Source organism: Cyprinodon tularosa, unplaced genomic scaffold (genome assembly GCF_016077235.1).
Source record: "Cyprinodon tularosa strain WSP-4 unplaced genomic scaffold, ASM1607723v1 ctg299, whole genome shotgun sequence".
In the NCBI taxonomy this organism is placed as follows: Eukaryota; Metazoa; Chordata; class Actinopteri; order Cyprinodontiformes; family Cyprinodontidae; genus Cyprinodon; species Cyprinodon tularosa.
In genome coordinates, this window is record NW_024039006.1 from 553379 (window position 1) to 572406 (window position 19028).

At 38.1% G+C, this 19028-nt stretch overlaps 1 protein-coding gene across 3 annotated transcripts in view; it reads left to right on the top strand.

The window, feature by feature from the left end:
* The window catches only part of LOC119787468 (ATP-sensitive inward rectifier potassium channel 10-like), a 35934-nt gene that overhangs the window by 11314 nt on the left and 5592 nt on the right, over positions 1–19028 (top strand). For 2 of the 3 annotated variants that reach the window (XM_038291344.1, XM_038291342.1), the window contains 4 exons: positions 11929–12312; positions 13733–13944; positions 14410–14541; positions 17420–17597. In XM_038291344.1, coding sequence (XP_038147272.1) covers positions 11937–12312; positions 13733–13944; positions 14410–14541; positions 17420–17597 — 898 coding nt within the window. In that variant the 5' untranslated portion in view covers positions 11929–11936. Of the gene's footprint in view, positions 1–11889; positions 12313–13732; positions 13945–14409; positions 14542–17419; positions 17598–19028 lie in introns of all 3 variants that reach the window. The other variant, XM_038291343.1, reaches the window with a different exon arrangement.

The window sequence follows — 19028 nt, forward strand, 5'->3', positions numbered from 1 at the left end:
CAATGAGTCAATGCAATCAACTGGTTTTCCTTAGATAGAAAACTTTGTATCAATTTGATCTGGTTGAACTGTAAAGTGCCTTGAGATGACATGTGTTGTGAATTTGGCGCTATATAAATAAACTGAATTGAATTGAATTGAATAGTCCAGCCTGGGGGAGACAAATGCATGGACCAGTTTATCTGCATCAGCCAAGGTGGGTGTAGAAGGGAGTTTTGAAATAATTCTTAGAAGATAGAAGATTTTGAAGAGGTGTTTGATATGGGCTTTAAAGTTGAGTTGTGGATCAAATCTTACACCAAGATCAGTGACTGTTGTGGAGAGGGGAATGTCCTGGCAAGAGATGGTTTTACCGGCAATGGAGGATGGCTGGACTTGGTGTAATGTGCCAACAAAGATTGCCTCGGTTTTGGAGCTCTTCAACTGGAGAAAATTGTGTTTCATCCACATCTTTATCTTCTCCAGATAGACGATGATGCTATTTTTGAAGCTGCAGTGGGATGAGACTCAGATTGCATCTACAGTTGTGTATCATCAAGTGAAATGAAACTCTACGGTGGCTGATGACATGACCGAAGGTGAGGATGTAGATGATGAAGAGGAAGGGCCCAAGGACTAATCCCTCGGAAACTCCACAGGTGGTCCTGGAGATGGGTGGCAACAACTTTTGCCAGTACTTTAGAAAGGAATGGGTGATTGGAAATTGGCCTGTAATTTAAAAGTGTATCTGTATCAAGGGTAGTTTTTTCCATATTGGTCTGATTATGGCTGTTTTAAGGGCAGGTGGTACATTGCCAGAATGGAGGGACTGGTTTATTACAGTGGTAATCAGAAGGCTTAGGGCAGGGGCGCTTGCTTTTACTAGAGTTGTAGAAAAGGGGTCAAGGGCACAGGTGGTGGGTTTTTTCCTCTTGATGATCTTTTAAACTTCATGCTGGGAGATTTCTGGAAGGCACTGAGGAATTACAAGCTGTGAGTGTTCGATTGGGGTGAGTAGTGCTGAGGACCTATAAAAAGGAAAAGTGGATTGAATATTTTTGTTTTTAAAAAAGTCCAAGAAATTATTAGAAAAACTGCCTACGTTTTAGAATGTGTCACATCACATCCAAGTGAACTTCTATAACAATGTCTCATGCTTTGACTTCAACTTTGTTTTACTTGAAAGAAAACCAAACAAATAAACTATGATGATTTTTTTTGTTTATTACAAGTTACAAAATATGCATTAAATACATCCCCTACTTTATCTTGCATTTTAACATTGCAATGTTCAGCACACTGTAATAATAATCCACAAAAAAAGAAGAGAACAGGACTTATAGTTATAAAAATATGCAGTTTTTTAGAAGGTAGTGGAAAATATCAAATTGTAATTTTTTTCTGGGTCTGAAGCAAAGTTCAGTTTAACTTAATTTATTATCATTACCATCACACACCTTCAAAATAGAGTGCACTTGCTCTGACCAACACTTCACTAAAAACAAGAATTCAAAAGATATAAGAGAAGTAGATAAAGCTTATAACAGTTCATACACATTTTATTTAAGTAGATTCAAACAAAAAATGATTAAACTTAAAGAGCTTAAACAGATTTGATGAATTCCAATAAAAAATACACATATATTTCATGTTCAAAGATATTTATTTAAGTTCTGTCCAATATCTAAGATAGTTTACTCAAAGTGATGATTCAGATTAAATGGATCACTCAAAACAATAGCTAATTTCTACTCTTTGACCCTTGATAAAAATGTTTTAACCACAAGTTTCATAACAGTTCTGAATTCAAGGCAGCAATATTACTTCTACCATTTTTTGCATTAAATCACACATGACAGATAAAGCAGCTGAAAAAACTAAATAGCTTCAGTTTAATTCTAACTATTCTAAAAATATTTTTGTGGGGAATTTAAATGACAGAAGTGGTTAATATCATTTTTTTTTAAATTACTGGACATAAATTCCACAGCTCTTGTATAACGTGAACTGAATTTAATCTTGGGGTTAATAAGGTATTTTTAAATGAAATGGTTTAAATTGACTTAAACTAAATGTTGTTTTAAATAAATAAATATAACTTAAATTATTATAACTTAAATGAACTTAATAACTTACATTATTTATCTCCCAAAATGAATCTTTATACTGCAGAGAGAATCAAGGTAATTGTGGAATTTCATTTTATTTTTAATAATGGTTGGTGATCCAGTTATGTAGAGGTAACATGGGTGATCACTTTTCATGGTGAAAAATAAACCAAGGAGAAGCTCAGGGCAGGGAAATGCGATACCAATGGCTCATGATTGGGAGACAGTTGTTTGTTGCCCTGTCTTTTTGATAAAGCCAGAATCTGAAAATTAAATTACAAAACAAGTAATATGCAAAGTTTATGACAGACAAACGCAAACCTGTAAAGTGAAAAACATTGATTGTAGATATGTTTTACCTGTAAAACAAACTGCAGATGTTGACACCATCCTAAAGACAGAGAGAGACAGTCCAGACAAGGATAAAGTTGTAGTTTTTGAAAATTCGATCACATTATGAAGTAATATCTTTAAATTCTTGTATCTAATAGAAGGATTAAATTATTTTTTTATGGTCATGTCAGCTCATGTTAGCATGTTTATGGAAGAGATGTTTAAATCAGGTCCCAGTTCAATCATTTTAATACTGAAAGAAAAAGAAATAGGTGAAGCTGATTTAATTGCAGCTCAGTTCAGCTGTCTAATAGCTGCAGGGTAGAAACTGTTTCTGAGCCTGGTGGTCTTGCTCGGAATGCTCTTTAGCTGCCTGCCTGAGGGGATATGTAGACTGTGTGCAGGATAGGAGGAGCCCAGCACACACTCCCCTTGCATTGTGATGTGTAGAGCTCTGAGATACTGATTACTTTTATTTGAATAATATTCTTGTGAAGTAATGCTAGTCCTACTTAATTAAACTTCTGGCTTCTCTCTATAACATTGGTAAGTTGAGCTATTCAAAGATCATCTGAATTAGTGTCAGTTCTTAGTGTCATTACTGTCAGACTCTCATATGAGCTATTGAGTGCATCTGGCCCTTGGGCATTTGCATCTATGATGTTTTTGTCCACGATGCATTTGACTCCTTTCCACATGCGCTGCAGGTCACTGGTGGTGACGTGACCCTGGATTTTTGGAGTGCTGATGCCTCACTCGTCCTGAATACAGCGTCCCTAGCTTTCAGCAGAACTCCTACCTTAGCATTCAGCCAGGATTACTAGTTTGGATAACTGGTAGAGGTCACATCATTGGCAAACTTGGGAAAAACATGCACTTTCATGAGGAAGATTTCGACCCAGCGAGATACTCGGACAACAAGGGAACAACAAACCAAAGTCTATTTAACTCCGTCAGTACAGGTCATCAGTCGATTTCAAGCAGTTGAATCAACAGACATTGCGTGGTACAGGAAGATATGTGCAGAAACAAAAATAACACATCTGGTTCATTTTCAAAATAATAATTTTCTGTGGTAACTAGCCCTTACCTCAAGAGTCACCATAATGATCCTTTAAAAAGCTTCAGAATTACCCATTTTTTATTTACAACTTTTGTCATGTTGTAGACTCATATATTTATTTATTTTATATAATTGCTTGCCCGTTCATATTTGATCTTATTAAATATTTATACAAGTGGCGGCTGGTCACTACTGTTTCTTTTTAGATAGTGAACAAAGACTACACTCATGACAATACAGAGTGGAACGAAGATGACAACCACCGGGGTCATAAACAAATAAAAGCAAATATAATGATATAAAAGGGGAAGAAAGATAAGTAAATCTAAACAATGTATGTATAAAAGAAATATATCTGTATAATCTCCTATATTCAACAACAAAAAATACTTAATTAAGCCAATTGTGCAAAAAATCAGCAAAAAATCCTATCAGATTTATAGTCCCCACATTGCAGAGATATTAGAATCTGTCCTTAAATTACAGCCAGACCCATTTACACAGTAACAGATAAAAACATTTAGATAAATTGAACATTACCGCCACATATCTGACTCAATAACCATTAAAACAACTATTTTCATTAATTTCAGAAATAACTATTCATATACTTGTATTATATTAAACTGCACTTCCAATAAATTGCAATAAATCATGGAGTATCCAAGGCCACTGGACCCATCCTTCAAAACTGGCAATAAGTAGGACGCATTTGTAGGCTGCAAGGAGTCTTGCAAACCAAACAGACCTCGGCACTGCACTATTACGTAATTGGGCCTTTGAACCTGGCCTTTGGAGGACGCAGCCGCAGAATTCAGAAGTATAGGACGGCTCAGGGTGAACCAGAGTTGTGCCCTGAGGTGACAGGAACTGTTGACAGGTCGAGTCACGGAAGTGAACTACCCTTATAGCAGACTTACCAAGAAAAGCTGGAGATGAGAGGTTTTGAACTGATCAGTCGAACCTCAAAATTAATCCGCCTTCCAAAGACAGATGGAGACGGTTCACCTGGTCTTTTCTAGGACCTTAGCTACAAGGCTTGGCTAACTGCATGCAGTGAGGCTAATGCTTTATTCTGCTTTCTCTGCCTCCTTTTTCCAATGTCAGGATCTAAGCCAGCATGGATTAAGACAGATAGAACTGATTTAAAGCACTTTTTAGAAAAAGCAAATAAGAATGAACAATCTGGGATTCACATGGAAAATGATATAATATAGTATACCTTTTCTAGGTTTTCTAGGTAATTTGTCAATTTGCATAGTTGCTCTTAAATAAACACATTTTCAGAAAATAAGTAGTTTTTATATAAATACCGTAAATTCTCTAATATTGGCCTGTATTCCAATAGCGGCCGGGTCTCTAATAATGGCCGGTCTCGCTGTCAGAGGAGGTAAATAATGGCCGGTCTCTAATACAGGCCGGGGCTATAAACGTTTTTTCTGGGCATACCTCAACATTATACTTGTGGTAGTAACATACAAGTACCACAGCCCTGCGCAGCTGGACGACAGGCCCTGCTGCTGCCCGTCTGCGCGAGGAAGAGAACAGACACGCAGCACAACATGAGGAGCAGCGCGAGTGATGAGGAGAATAAAGGGAGAGATGAAGAGGAGGAGGAAACTGAGGAGGAGAATTAAACAGAATTGGAGGATTTTTATTTTTTTATTTTTACTTCAAACCAAGCGAGACATGGTAACTGTACTTTTTCAATAAATGAACCTAGTGTTTTATAGGTTCAAATAGACACAAAATCTCATTTTTATTCATTCCACTGGTAGTCTGTTTTGCTCAAATAGCAATAGAGGCCTGTCTCTAATACTGGCCTCTCACATCAGCTGTGCTGCTTCTATCAACACCCTTGTTTATAGATGTTGGAGATCGGCCTGTTTTCCAGTGTGGTCCTGTTTCTCTGACCGTGACTGAGTGGATGTGCTTTCTTCGTCCTCTGGCATGGGAGCTGCCTTGGAGCTCTTCTGCCTGGCTGTGTGTTTCCTGGACGGGGCCGCCTTTTACAGCTGCTTTTTGTATCTCTGCTTCTGTCTCCTTGAACCCCAGTCGGCCTCGGCAGATGGCCGCTCACACTGAGCCTGGTTCTGCTGGAGGTTTCTTCCTGTTAAAAGGGAGTTTTTCCTCTCCACTGTGTGGGGGATTGTATTTGAGTCAATGAGTCAATGCAATCAACTGGTTTTCCTTAGATAGAAAACTTTGTATCAATTTGACTGTATGATCTGGTTGAACTGTAAAGTGCCTTGAGATGACATGTGTTGTGAATTTGGCGCTATATAAATAAACTGAATTGAATTGAATTGAATCCAATAAAGGCCTGGACCGCGATGCACTTGAGTGAAATAAAGGCCCGGGCCTATATTAGAGAATTTACGGTATATAAAATAAAGCTGATTAATAGCTTTTCCATTATTAAAACTGTACATTTTGTTTTAGGTTTGTGACACCATATTCGACCTTACAAAACACAGGTTTGCCTTCACAAAGCCTCAGAAGGGCAAGATATATGTACAAAAAGTAAATCTGTACATGGAATTATGTTTTAATAATGATCTTTGTTGTTGGCATACATATAAATATAGTGGTGTGATAACTTAGTATACGTTTGATTGGTTTTTGGTATACGTGTATTATGAATATATAACCCGCCCTGGAGAAAACTCCACCAGCCGCCACTTTTTTATATTTAAACTTATTTGTAGCATAGCTATTTTTAATATTCCATAATTTAACATTGTGCTGCTCTGAAACCTGCAAAATTAATTTCCTTTCATGTTAACTTGATTGACTAATTAAACTAGGGTGACCAAACGTCCGTATTTCCCGGGACATATCCGTATTTCACGTCCTGTCCCGGGCGTCCCGGGTTTTTTTTAGAAAGTGAGGAAATGTCCTGATTTCACTGCGCACGACGCTCCGTGTGACGTAATCCGTGAGCCGCGTCAGTGCGGGCAGCCCTGTTCTTAATCAGAGGCTCTGTTCGAAAACCTGGGCTGCATCCTCCAAGGACGCGGTCTACCTAGACTGGATCCTTCGAAGTCCTTGAAAAGAAGGAGGCCGGAAGAGTTTTGTCTGTAAATTCGAACAGGTCCACCCTTCGGCGGGTTTTACCGGCGTATTCTCTGTTGCTTAGCAACCGTAAAAGTTGACACACAAAGCAGGAAAAGAATGAATACCGAGGTTTTCAAAACTGTTTGTTTATTTATTTATTTTAAAAAAAGTTAAAGCGAACAAAGACTACACTCACAAGAATCCAGAATGGAATAAAGATTCCAACCACCGGGAGCAGGAACAAATAAAATCAAATGTAATGATAGAAACCTTAGTCAGTTAAATAACCTGCTGCTGTCATTTTGCACATCTCTGATGTTGCTGCTATTTTCAAATATCCATTACTGTAAAAATGTCCATAGCTGCATATTGGTTATTAATTCTCCAGTTTTATATTGTTAAAACACTTTACAGTATTTTATTGTTTATATTTTAACTCTTCCCTATTATGTTATTCTTATACATTTTTCTAAGGTCCTCATTTGTGTGACCATTTTCAATAATCTTTCTGCTGCTGTAAATTTGCCCATTGTGGGACAATAAAGCGATTTTCTATACTATAAAAGGGTTAGAAATACATAAGTAAATCTAAACAATGTATGTATAAAAATATATCTGCAACATCTCTATTATTCAACAACAAAAAATACTTAGTTAAGCATATTGTGCAAAACAACAATAAAAAAATTAAACTCCTATCAGATTTATAGTTCCCACTTTGCAGATCTATTAGAATCTGTCCTTAAATTACAGCCAAAATCATTTACACAGTAACAGATAAAAACCTTTAGATAAATCAAACATTACTGCCACATATCTGAGTCAATAACCATTAAAACAACTATTTTCATTCATTTCAGACGGAACTATTCACTGATTTGTATTATATTAAACTGAACTTCCAATTTTCACCACTGTTCTGCGCCAAGTAACATTTCCTCTGATCACGGAGCAAATCCCGATGATGAGACATTTGTCCACCCCCCCCCGCTCCAAGGTGTCCTGGTTTTCCAAAATGAAAATATGGTCACCCTAAATTAAACTCCTCAAACATGGTGTTGAAATGCCATATTGTTTTCATTTCTCTGCTTCGTTTTTAAATGTGTTGATACTCTTCACTAAAGGGAAAACAGGATATGGAGGAAAAGATAGTGTCAAACCAAGTTTTGGGCCAAGCAGCAAGAGGTGTCAGGGTTTGGTGGAGTTTGGTTGAGAAATGAGGGCGGCAGAGATGTGTTCTTGTAGGTTTAACGAAATCAAAAAAGGCAACAGAAACAAAATCCAAGGACAAAATACAGGAAACTAAAAACCAGGGGAAGACACATATGAGGAGAAGCCAGCAATGAGGAAAGAGGAGGTGTATATATGGGAGACAAAACAAAGAATGGGCTAATGCGCTGATATGGGGCAGGTGTGGATAGAACTAGAAGGGAGCTAGGGGAAAGGAGACTGGCACAAGGGTGCAATAGAGAGTACCTCAAAAATGCAACAAGGCTTAAATATAACAGAAAATGGAAAAGAAACTAAAGATCAATAAAACAGTTGGCATAGATAACTGTAAAAATCAAAAAGAAAAGGGGAGAACCCTAACAAGAGCAGTGAAGAGAGAGATAGAGGGACGGCGGCTGGTACTATAAAAAATGATGATACTGTCCGAGAAGTGCATGTGTTTTAAAAGTCAAAAGTGTAATACATGATACTTGAAGTATTGTTTCAGATTATAATAGAAATATGTTCAAAAGCTGTCTTTCCATAACAAGTATGAACAGATTAGGCACAATCATTAGTGTAATATTTTAAATAATGAAGTAAATATGAAGCAACTTATTCCAATAATTTTGGGATGTCTTTTGTGACACATTTCTAACTGCTTAGATAAAAGCTTCAAAAGAAAATCAATAAAAATCAACTTTAAAAGCTTATAATGCCTGAAATGTCTGGTATGGAAGAGAAATGCACCGACTAGTGATATTGATGCTGTTTTTGCTGCTTAAGACTGAATCGGGACAGATTCAAAAAATAGAATTATCTGCTAACACCCATGAGAAGTGACTGACTCTTGACCTCAGTATTTTTTAGGCACTGCATACAGTAGGGCCCTGAAGAGGACTGAAAAAATAAAATAAAATCCCAGGTATTTAGAATAGGATGTATACAGTATTTGACAGTGTTGTGCTTTTTTTATTTGATTTGATGAGGATAAAAAAAAAAAATACAGAGAAGTGTATTATCTTTTTTATTGTATAATGTGATGATTTAATGCATTAAAGAATGGATCTTCCTGCATGATGGGTTGAAGGTTTAATTTTCCAATGCGAAAAAGGTTCCCTTTTGTCCATAAATGATGTTGCACACATTATAACTGCTCAGCAGGTTTGCATGTATTTGTGTTCACTGTATATGTGGGCAGGAATACTGTCGGGTTCAGAGTTCAGCTGAAGAAGGCCAAGTCCAATCATATGCCCATGATTGCAACCACACCCCCCCTCCACATCTTAGTATTCATAGCACAGAGCACAACACAGCTCTCCATTCATTCGCACTGTGTGAGCTCTAACACGGAGGGAGGCGAGACAAGGGTCAAACAGGACAGGAAAGGACAGGGTGTATCAGATCACTCTGGTTTTTAGGCTTTTGTTTGTGTTGTGCAGTTGGCTTTTGTTTTATTTGCTCTAGAAAGCAAAAAAAAGGTTGTCTAAAAGCAAGGCCTCGAAAACAGGGAGTTAGCATGTACAGAGAGGGAGAATGTGGAGAAAGACAGAATGTAGTCCAGATGAGAGTACGATTGTTAAATGTGTTAAAAGGAAACTCAAGCAGTGATAATAAGTGTTCATGGCACCCAGGGGTGAGGGATCTCTCACTCACTTAATAAACTATTGATACTCTGTAATCCACTTATACTAGGGTATCAGGGTGTCATCGCAGAGTATCATCATTTTCAGTTTACAAGTGATGACAGTAAAGTTTTAGGTCACCCAAACAAGAGACTCATATTTCTGGAAAAACTAGTATCTGTTTATTCCACACTGAAGTAAAGAGTTAAAAAACATAGCTTCAAGAATCCATTATGAGCATTAGAGAGGCTTAGTAATAAATAATGTTTGGTAATGAGATCTCAGTTACAAACCATGCCACCCTGAAGAAGATTAACTTGTTTGCAATCAAGGCTTGTGCTTGCTGTACAATGCTTCACATTATAGTCAGGTTTTGTTTGAGATAAAATGGCTTTTTATGTTTTGAAATTTGGGATTAGGAATTCCGTTTTTTGTTTTTAGTTATTCACATGTTTACACAAGAAAATAAATGGTTTTAAAGTCCTAGACTTCCTTCTTATTCTAACCAATTTGTTTTCAACATCAAACCCCAAACTTTGATCGCTTTATGGTTTTAATATGTAGTGGTTTCTGAAAGAAACACCCAAAGATTGCCTTTTTTACACTATGATAATTTACAGAACATGCAGTATGTATATAAAAATGACTACACTATATTAGTGCTTTATTACTGACTCTTTAAGAGAGATTACAATAACAACTGGAGTAAGGTATACACTAAGTAGGAGTTAATTTAATGCTTATTCAGAGTAAGACCAAATGCACTTGGATTGGTGTTACTTTAATACTGTAAAATGAGATGTGTTTCTATAGCCCACTGTCCTGCACATGAAGTTCTAGAGCCCAGCTCTGGTTTGGGTCCCGTTGTACGACATGACAGGAAGTATCCAACACCCAATATAGTCTCCCTATTGGCATGAACATTATTATAAACGGTGAAAAACTTTGTTTGGGAAATCCTAACCTCCTATATCAACCAAGAATTGGAAGATCTAAGATAAAGTTTACAGAAAACGAGATTTGGTTGGTTTGGCAAATTGTTGCTGCATGTCTATATGACGATGCAGCTGATATACTCACAAACAAACACAACCACATATGCAACATGTCTAGATTCGTACAAGTTGCAACTTGGAGAGGGATCAGAACATTATCGTAAAATTCTACACACCCTACAAAAACCCCCCATATTATATTTAGTTTGCATGGGAAACCGCCCGACCTATTTCAGATGATTTCAAAAATATATTAAAAGAAAACACCCTGATCAGGTTCATTTTTTTAAGGTCGATCATGAAGTGACAGTGTGTCGCCAATAGATGCTTACTTTAGGTTTGTGGCGTATTCTTACCTTGGCTGTTGGACCACATAGATTTGCCAATGGAGTGTGTTTGATTTCAAATTAACTTAGCTTCGTCTACTCACAGTGAACTACTGAATATCAGCAAAATAGGCAAAAAACGTTATTTTTTTCTTCCCCACAACACTGGAGAAAACAGTAGACACAAAACAAACTTTCAAATACTAATTTATTTATTTTATTGCAAGTGTTTTTATTGTCAAAACAGAAGATTTCATAGTGAGATGGGCAGCATTTCACTTTTGGTGAAGTTCCAGCGGGAGATTAACTTGTTTGCAATCAAGGCTTGTGCAGGCTGTACAATTCTTCACATTATAGTCAGGTTTTGTTTGAGATAAAAGGGCATTTTATGTTTTGAAATTTGGGATTAGGAATTCCGTTTTTTGTTTTTAGTTATTCACATGTTTACACAAGAAAATAAATGGTTTTAAACTCCTAGACTTCCTTCTTATTCTAACCAATTTGTTTTTTTAAGATCGATCATGAAGTGACAGTGTGTCGCCAATAGATGCTTACTTTTGCCAATAGAAATGCAAAGTAAGCATCATAACAATTGATCTTTACACCATATTACTGTGAATTGTAGAAATTTCTTGCCACTATGTTAGTTTCAATTCAATTTCAATTTAATTCAGTTTATTTATGTAGCGCCAATTCAAAACACAAATCATCTCAAGGCACTTTACAGTTCAACCAGATCATACAGTCAAATTGATTCAAAGTGATTGATTGATTGCATCAACTCATTGATTGTTTGTCTCAAATTTAGCATTATGGAAACAATAAATCCCCTCAATCTTATTATTTTATTTTGCATGTTATAAATAAACTAGCATGATCTTCCAAGAGTGGCTGAAATAGTGGAAGCTTCTATTTTAACAAGGTGGATGCTGATAGTGAAGAAAAACATCTTAAATGGATCGCTGTGCCTAAAAATGTGCTTTTGATCCCTTAATTCATTTCTTCTGTTGTCCATGTTCTACCTTTCCAGCTAAATGTTCCATTTGGTCATCTTCCCATTGATGTAAACATAAAATTTTTTACACTGGTTGCTTTTCACTGTTTTGTTCGGAGCATTCCTCTGCCCTTTTTTTAATGCCACCTCCCTTTATTTCAAATTTTAAACCTATTTTCCACATTTTGTCTTTTTCTCAGGGTGTGATAGTCCCTCTCTCTGTTTCCAACTCTCTGCAGTGCTAGCTATGACTTCAGCCACTCCACCATCCTCTGAAGACTCCACCCCACAGAAAGTTTGCCATTCCCAGACACAGACTGACATCAGCAAGCCCCTGATGAGCTCCACAGGGGGAACAGGAGTTACTGCTGCAGGAACAGGAGCTGGAGGGCACAACGCACTGCGCAGGAGACGCAGAGTCCTCTCTAAAGATGGACGAAGCAATGTCCACATAGAGCATGTCAGTGGCAGAGGGGCCCTTTACCTCCGTGACCTCTGGACAACTTTCTTAGACATGCAGTGGCGCTACAAGTTCTTCTTTTTTACTGCAACTTTTGCTGGGACCTGGTTCCTGTTTGGGGTGTTTTGGTACCTGGTGGCCCTTGCGCATGGAGACCTGCTTGGTAAACCTGACTTTAACTTCACCGTGATACTCACATGGCCATGTGCCTCGTTTACTATTGTAGGTGGTGCTGCATTTCCTTAAATAAATGCATGACAAAAGCTTTTTTGACATAATCATTTTCTAAAATGACCAGACTTCCTCCAAGTGAGGGTTTTGCTACATTTATATTTTTGTTGTAGAATTTTTTGTTAAAATTCTTGCAAATTTCTAACTGAATACCTGCACTGTCAGGACCCTTCATTGCAGACCTGCACTGTCAGGACCGGAAGTTTATTCAAAGCCTTTCAAAGTAAAAGGTGAAGTAAAATAAAAGCTACAATGGAAATATTTTACATGCCCATGTTTATTTCCTGGGTGTACACAATAGAAATACATTTGTCTGTTCATGTGTTTAACAATAAATACATATATATATATATATATATATATATATATATATATATATATATATATATATATATATATATATATATATATATATATATATATATATATATATATATATATATATAATACAATAAAATATCAAATAACTAAATCACCACAGTTCTTTTATAAAGCTATATTCTATGTGCATGTCCAAATATTGCATTATATATTCTTTATTCTTCAAGTATGGTTTGTGGCGTATTCTTACCTTGGCTGTTGGACCACATAGATTTGCCAATGGAGGGTGTTTGATTTCAAATGAACTTAGCTTCGTGTACTCACACTGAACTACTGAATATCAGCAAAACAGGCAAAAAACGTTATTTTTTCTTCCCCACAACACTGGAGAAAACAGTAGACACAAAACAAACTTTCAAATATTAATTTATTTTATTTTATTGCAAGTATTTTTATTGTCAGAACAGAAGATTTCATAGTGAGACGTGCAGCATTTCACTTTCGGTGAAGTTCCAGCAGGAGTCAAAATTGAAGCTTATGTCTGTAGGAGACAGATGATATTATAAAAAGTCAAGGAAAATCACAGAAAAAACTATGTAATAAATTACGGTTTTCTTGGTCTGTAAGAGGGGAAATGTAGGGAACACTCAAAAAATAAACACAAAAAAATATATAACTTCTTATGATAAAATCCTGCAGCACATACGTACTACACGCTATTCCAGAATACTAATAAAACATCCGCCTTAAATTATGGTCCTGACAGTGCAGGGGACCACATTGTGCAGGTCTGGAACCAGACCCCTCTCCATCTTAGTGTGATCTTTGGAAAAAAGTAACTGATTTCCACATGATTGGAATGTGTTAAGTCAAATACCACTGAAGGTCTTAAAGATTCTTTTGAAATCAACAAAAAAGTGTTTTGTTGTGAATGAGTAAAACTTTAAGACACGCAAACAAGATAATTATCAAAAACTTCTCTTTGGTAGTTGGTTGAAACTAAAATGCTTCTCCTTGTTTTCTATTTCCAGAGTTTGACCCACCATCCAATCACACTCCCTGTGTAATGGAGGTGAAGACTTTGACAGGAGCCTTCCTTTTCTCCCTCGAGTCCCAGACTACGATTGGCTATGGCTTCCGGTGCATCACAGAGGAGTGCCCTGTAGCAATAGTCCTCCTTATTGTTCAGCTGGTCATCACTATGGTGATGGAGATTTTCATCACTGGAACCTTTCTTGCTAAAGTAATTTAGTTTTTTATTTTTATTTTTAGCACAGAAATAAATGCGGCGTCACCTATAGTGTGGAGGTTTGGTAGAAAACCTTTCAAAAGCACGATGAAGGATAAAGTACTACAACTGGGAAACAGAACAGTGGAATTGAATCAAAAAGAGTTTTAACAAAGTGTGCGATAACGCAGACTTCAGTGGAAACATTATTATCATCATTACTACACCGCAGCTTTAAAAGTTATCAGTGTTCACACAGTACGGTTTTATTCAGCGATCATTATCAGTCCTATCAGAAGAGAAAAAAACGGTTTCCTCCTTTAGTATTGAAGTTATGTCCTTCTACCCTTGTGTTCTCTGAGGGTAAAGCAATAACAACATATGTAACTTATAACGACTGCTGCAGGAAGTAAATTTTTATTTTCAAATCAGTATTTTGGAAGGAAGAACCCATTTTGATCTCAGATTACTCCTCTTTAGGTTGCTCGTCCCAAGAAGAGAGGCGAGACAGTAAAGTTCAGTCAACATGCTGTTGTGTCATTTCACGAGGGCCGACCCTGCCTAATGATCCGAGTGGCCAACATGCGCAAAAGTCTGCTGTTGGGATGTCAGGTAATTCTTCAGTTTGAAAAAAGTTCCTTCTGTTTAACACAAAAGTTGATCACGTCTATAATCACTAAGTTCTACCAAGAATTTTAAGGCTGTTATTTTTTTCCATACAAAACTCCTTGTGCTTCCGCTATTTAAATTATGAATGCCTAAAGCTTAAATAATGAGATATCCTGTTTGCAGTAAATGTACAATATTTTAACAACTTGGCATAAATATAAAAATTCTAAGTGTAGTGGTTGATCAATGATTCAAAGAATTGTCTTATTAAAATACCGTAGTTCTAGACCCATTCTGAACCTTTATTGATTAGCTTTAAGGAGCAGATTAGATGAACATTGACAGAATTTTAAAACAATTTGAAAGTTAGTTTGCATTTAGGGCTGCAATCAATTAATCTGTCAATGTTATTTTGATTCTTCGATTAATAATTGGATAGTCAAAGGTTCTTAAAGTATATGTTTCACAACATATATATATATATATATATATATATATATATATATTTATATATATTTTTACAATTTAGATTTTATTACTGCTCTAAGTCATATTTACAGTCTCTATATTCCACAACAATTGAATCAAATTAGTTGACAATTATTTCTATAAATGATTAATCACAATTAATCTGATTATTTATTCCAGCCCGAGAGTGAATCCAATACACTTTTTGGTACTATGACTCTATCAGAACATTATGATTCAGTTAGAATGGTAGGTGATCTACGCCAAGTGTTACCGTATTTTCACGACCATAAGGCGCACCGGACTAAAAGGCGCACTCTCAGTTATGTGTCCCATTTCTGTATTTAACACACACATAAGGCGCACCGGACTATAGGGCGCGTTTTTTATATACAGGTACATGTCCTCTACTACCTTTAAATACCTCTACTGCGTATTTAAAAATACAGCGGGGGCAAAACTGAGTATGACTGTGCTTTATTCATGTATTTATTACAAAGTATTAATCAAACCTGGCAGCTGGTGAGACAGACACATCACAGATGACACAGCGCTGTGATCACTCCTAAATTAACTTAAAATCCTGAAACCTGCCGACGGAATATGTTCGCTTTTATTACCGGTATCCTGGTGCCTGCAGTTTAAATTATTTAGTTGAAAAACACCTGCCAGCAGCCGCGGTGAACGAAAGGATTTCTCCTGTCGGTGCACCGCTGGTATGTGTGGGTCTGAGCGCCTCCGACAGAAATAGATAATCTGGATGAACTGACTGCAATTATGAAGTTTTCAGGTGGCCTTTCTCACTTAAAAACATATTAAAACTACTTTATTCCCACTGATCACAGCAAATATAGCTGCAAGATTTAGATTATTTAGATGAAAAAACAGCTGCCAGCCACCGCGCTGAAGAGGAGGAGGAGACGCGCCCAGAGGCTGCTGTTGAATTAAGTTTTCAGGTAGAAAAATAGAGCGGGAGCAAACCTGAGTATGATTGTGCTTTATTCATGTATTTATTACAAAGTATTAATCAAACCCATCAAAGTCATCATCCTCTGTTATCCTCAGCATTCCTCTGAATAAAACAGCTGCGCTAAATCAGACATGCCAGTTTCCCCTTCTTCGCTGTCAGAGTCACTTTCCGTGCAGCGCAGCTCCTCAGAAATAATGCCGGCTTTTGTGAAAGCTTGAAGAACAGAGCCAGCAGACACAGTCCATCTACAATCCATCCGCAAACGGTGGCGTAACTTGCCCGGCGCTGCCTTCCATTTATCATGAAACTGTGGTCTCAGTCTGTCATCCATCGCTCCCACGCCGCTCGCAGCCTTACTGTGAACGGCCGCTCCACACCGATGTCGAGCGGTGGAAGTTCCTTTGTCAGACCCCCGGGATAACGGCGAGCACAGCGTTCATTTGATTCATCTTTTTTTCACATCGGCTGTGAGATGGGCACGCAGCGATGGTGATGCGTGGAAAAAAGCACCTGGTCTCCTCACATACACCTGCCTTTCATCATCTCCTCATTCATCCAGCCTTTTCATTTGCGTTAATATCATCAGAGCGCTGTGTCTCGCTGTCAGCTCCCAGATCTGCTTCTCTGATTGGTTGAATCGGCGCGTCCAGCAGCAAAACTTCAATTTTTCCATCTGAGCAGCAGCAGCGCGTTGGCGGTGCGATGCTTAAACGCTCCCGACGTGCTGCACCAAAACGCGCTGCGGGACCTTTTGCTGCACCTATATGCGCGTCAACCATTGACTTTGCATGTAAACTCGCTGCTTCTGCTGCACCTGCTGGGTCCGGTTCACACCGATGTCGAGCGGTTGAACAGCGAGCACAGCGTTAATTTGTTTCCCCATGTTTTTCACATCAGCTGTGAGATGGGCACGCATGGAGTTACATATTAACAGCGATGGTGAGGGGTGGAAAAAAAACACCTGGTCTCCTTACATTCAGCCACTCTTTCATCATCTCCTCAATGAGGTGGTCTCAAAAGTCGCAGTTACAACACACATAGGGCGCACCGCACCATAGGGCGCACCGCACATTTTGAGGGGAAAAAAAGACGTTTAAGTGCGCCTTATAGTCGTGAAAATACGGTATATTAATTTTGGATGTAACTGGTGATTAGTGCTAGCAGGGGTAGCTTATTTTAGATATCGTGCCTTCTAAGGAAAAGCTCCAGAACCTCTGTGAGATAAGCTCATTGTGATGAATAAAAAAACAGATGTTTGTGTCTGACTTGGATTGGATTCCCTGGGTTGGACTAAAAGGATTGTGCAAGACAAACTTTGTTGTGAGAAACTTTATGTAAAGAAAACGTATCCTCTCACAACCTGCTGAAAATGAAGGTAGAGATGCAGAAAGCTCCCGTATTTATGTGAAAATTAGACTCTAAAGAATGAATTTACTTCCCCAGGTGACAGGGAAGTTGCTTCAAACCTCTCTGACCAAGGAGGGTGAAACGGTGCGGCTGGATCAGCGTAATGTGCCTTTCCAGGTGGACACATCCAGCGACAGCCCCTTCCTCATCATACCTCTAACGTTCTACCACATTATCGATGAAAACAGCCCCCTCAGAGCCTGGGCCGTAAAGGGTACGTCACAGCTCTAATGATGTTGTGTCGGTAGGTCTGACTGACTAATACCAAGTGTGTTGAACTGCAAGATACAATTATGTAGCATGATAAACCGGACTAGATGTGAGATTACATGTGTAATTTAGTCTGGCCCCTATAAATGAGACATCAGAAAATTGATGATGAGAACATTTCAAACCATATCTGTGCCTATTGGCCAACACTCTGACGAATGAGCGCAACTGACTTTGACTTGGAGGGGCGACAGAAACCTGGTGGGGGAGTGTAAACAAACAGCCTGTCGGTAAAAAGGCTCTAACCTCATAGAGCTCATGTTTCAATGAAAATCCAAAGTCTAATTCTTCCAAAACTGATTCCAAACCTGAGTCAAAAATTGTCATCCAAGCCAGCGGTACTTCACACACGACTATGCTGAGGGAGGGTCGCTGCAGACGGGCTACAGTTATCCCTGGCTGCAGTTAGCCTCGGAGCTCCGCTGGTTGCCAAGGTCCTCTCAACTTCGGAAATGTTTTTTTTTAATTACGCATTAAATCGGTAGATGGACCATATAATGACGCTTTAAAATATAATATTCTCGCCACAAATGATCTTAAAACATACTTTTATTGAACAACAGCAACAGAAAAGAGAACTTTTAACTTTCAATGGAGTGCCTCATTAAAAGCTGCTGCAATGGCTACTGTTCAATAGTTGTTACCATCTTCCTTGTTGTGCTTTCTCCAGCCTCTCACAGCTTTGTTGTCACGCCCTCAAAACCCCGCACGATTTGCATCCAGATAGGCCTGCCAGTTCTAGGACCTGGGGCAATGATCGATGCTAGGCCAAACTCACAGGCAAAAATAATTTTGGCCGCTGGCAGGTGGGGCTAGTTTACTAGGTTAAGAATGATGTGGAATTCTGTGCATTATCCTAGGTACAGGAGTTGGGGGAGTGGTGTCCTAGTGGTCAGGGCATTGTGCCACGAATCCAGAGGTTCTAAGTTCCCTGAGCAAAAGACCATTAACCCCACACTGCTCCCTGGGCGTCGCACAATCGCAGCCCACTGCTCCCCAAGGGTTAAATGCAGACAGTTAATTTAGTTGCTCTGTACTTCTGACTGTGTAATTACAATACAAAGAAAAGAAGCCTTGTTTTTATGAGAAAAAAGGTTTCATTATTGGTTTTTAAATGTCTTTGGTGTGTTGCCAATGATTAGTTGGTTGCAGTTGACATTACCAACTTTAAATCACTCTTTTATGTTAATTAACAAAATGTGTAGGTACAATGAGCATGTATGCGTATGTAGGTGTGTTGGTATTTATAGTCACGTGCTGCGTTCTTGGCTGTGTATAGCTGTCCGCAGTTGGGTTAAATTGGCACGAGAGGAGAAGGGTCCTTCTGGCTGGAATGTGTGTGAGAGAGTCTGCTCTGGACAACCCTCATTATAGT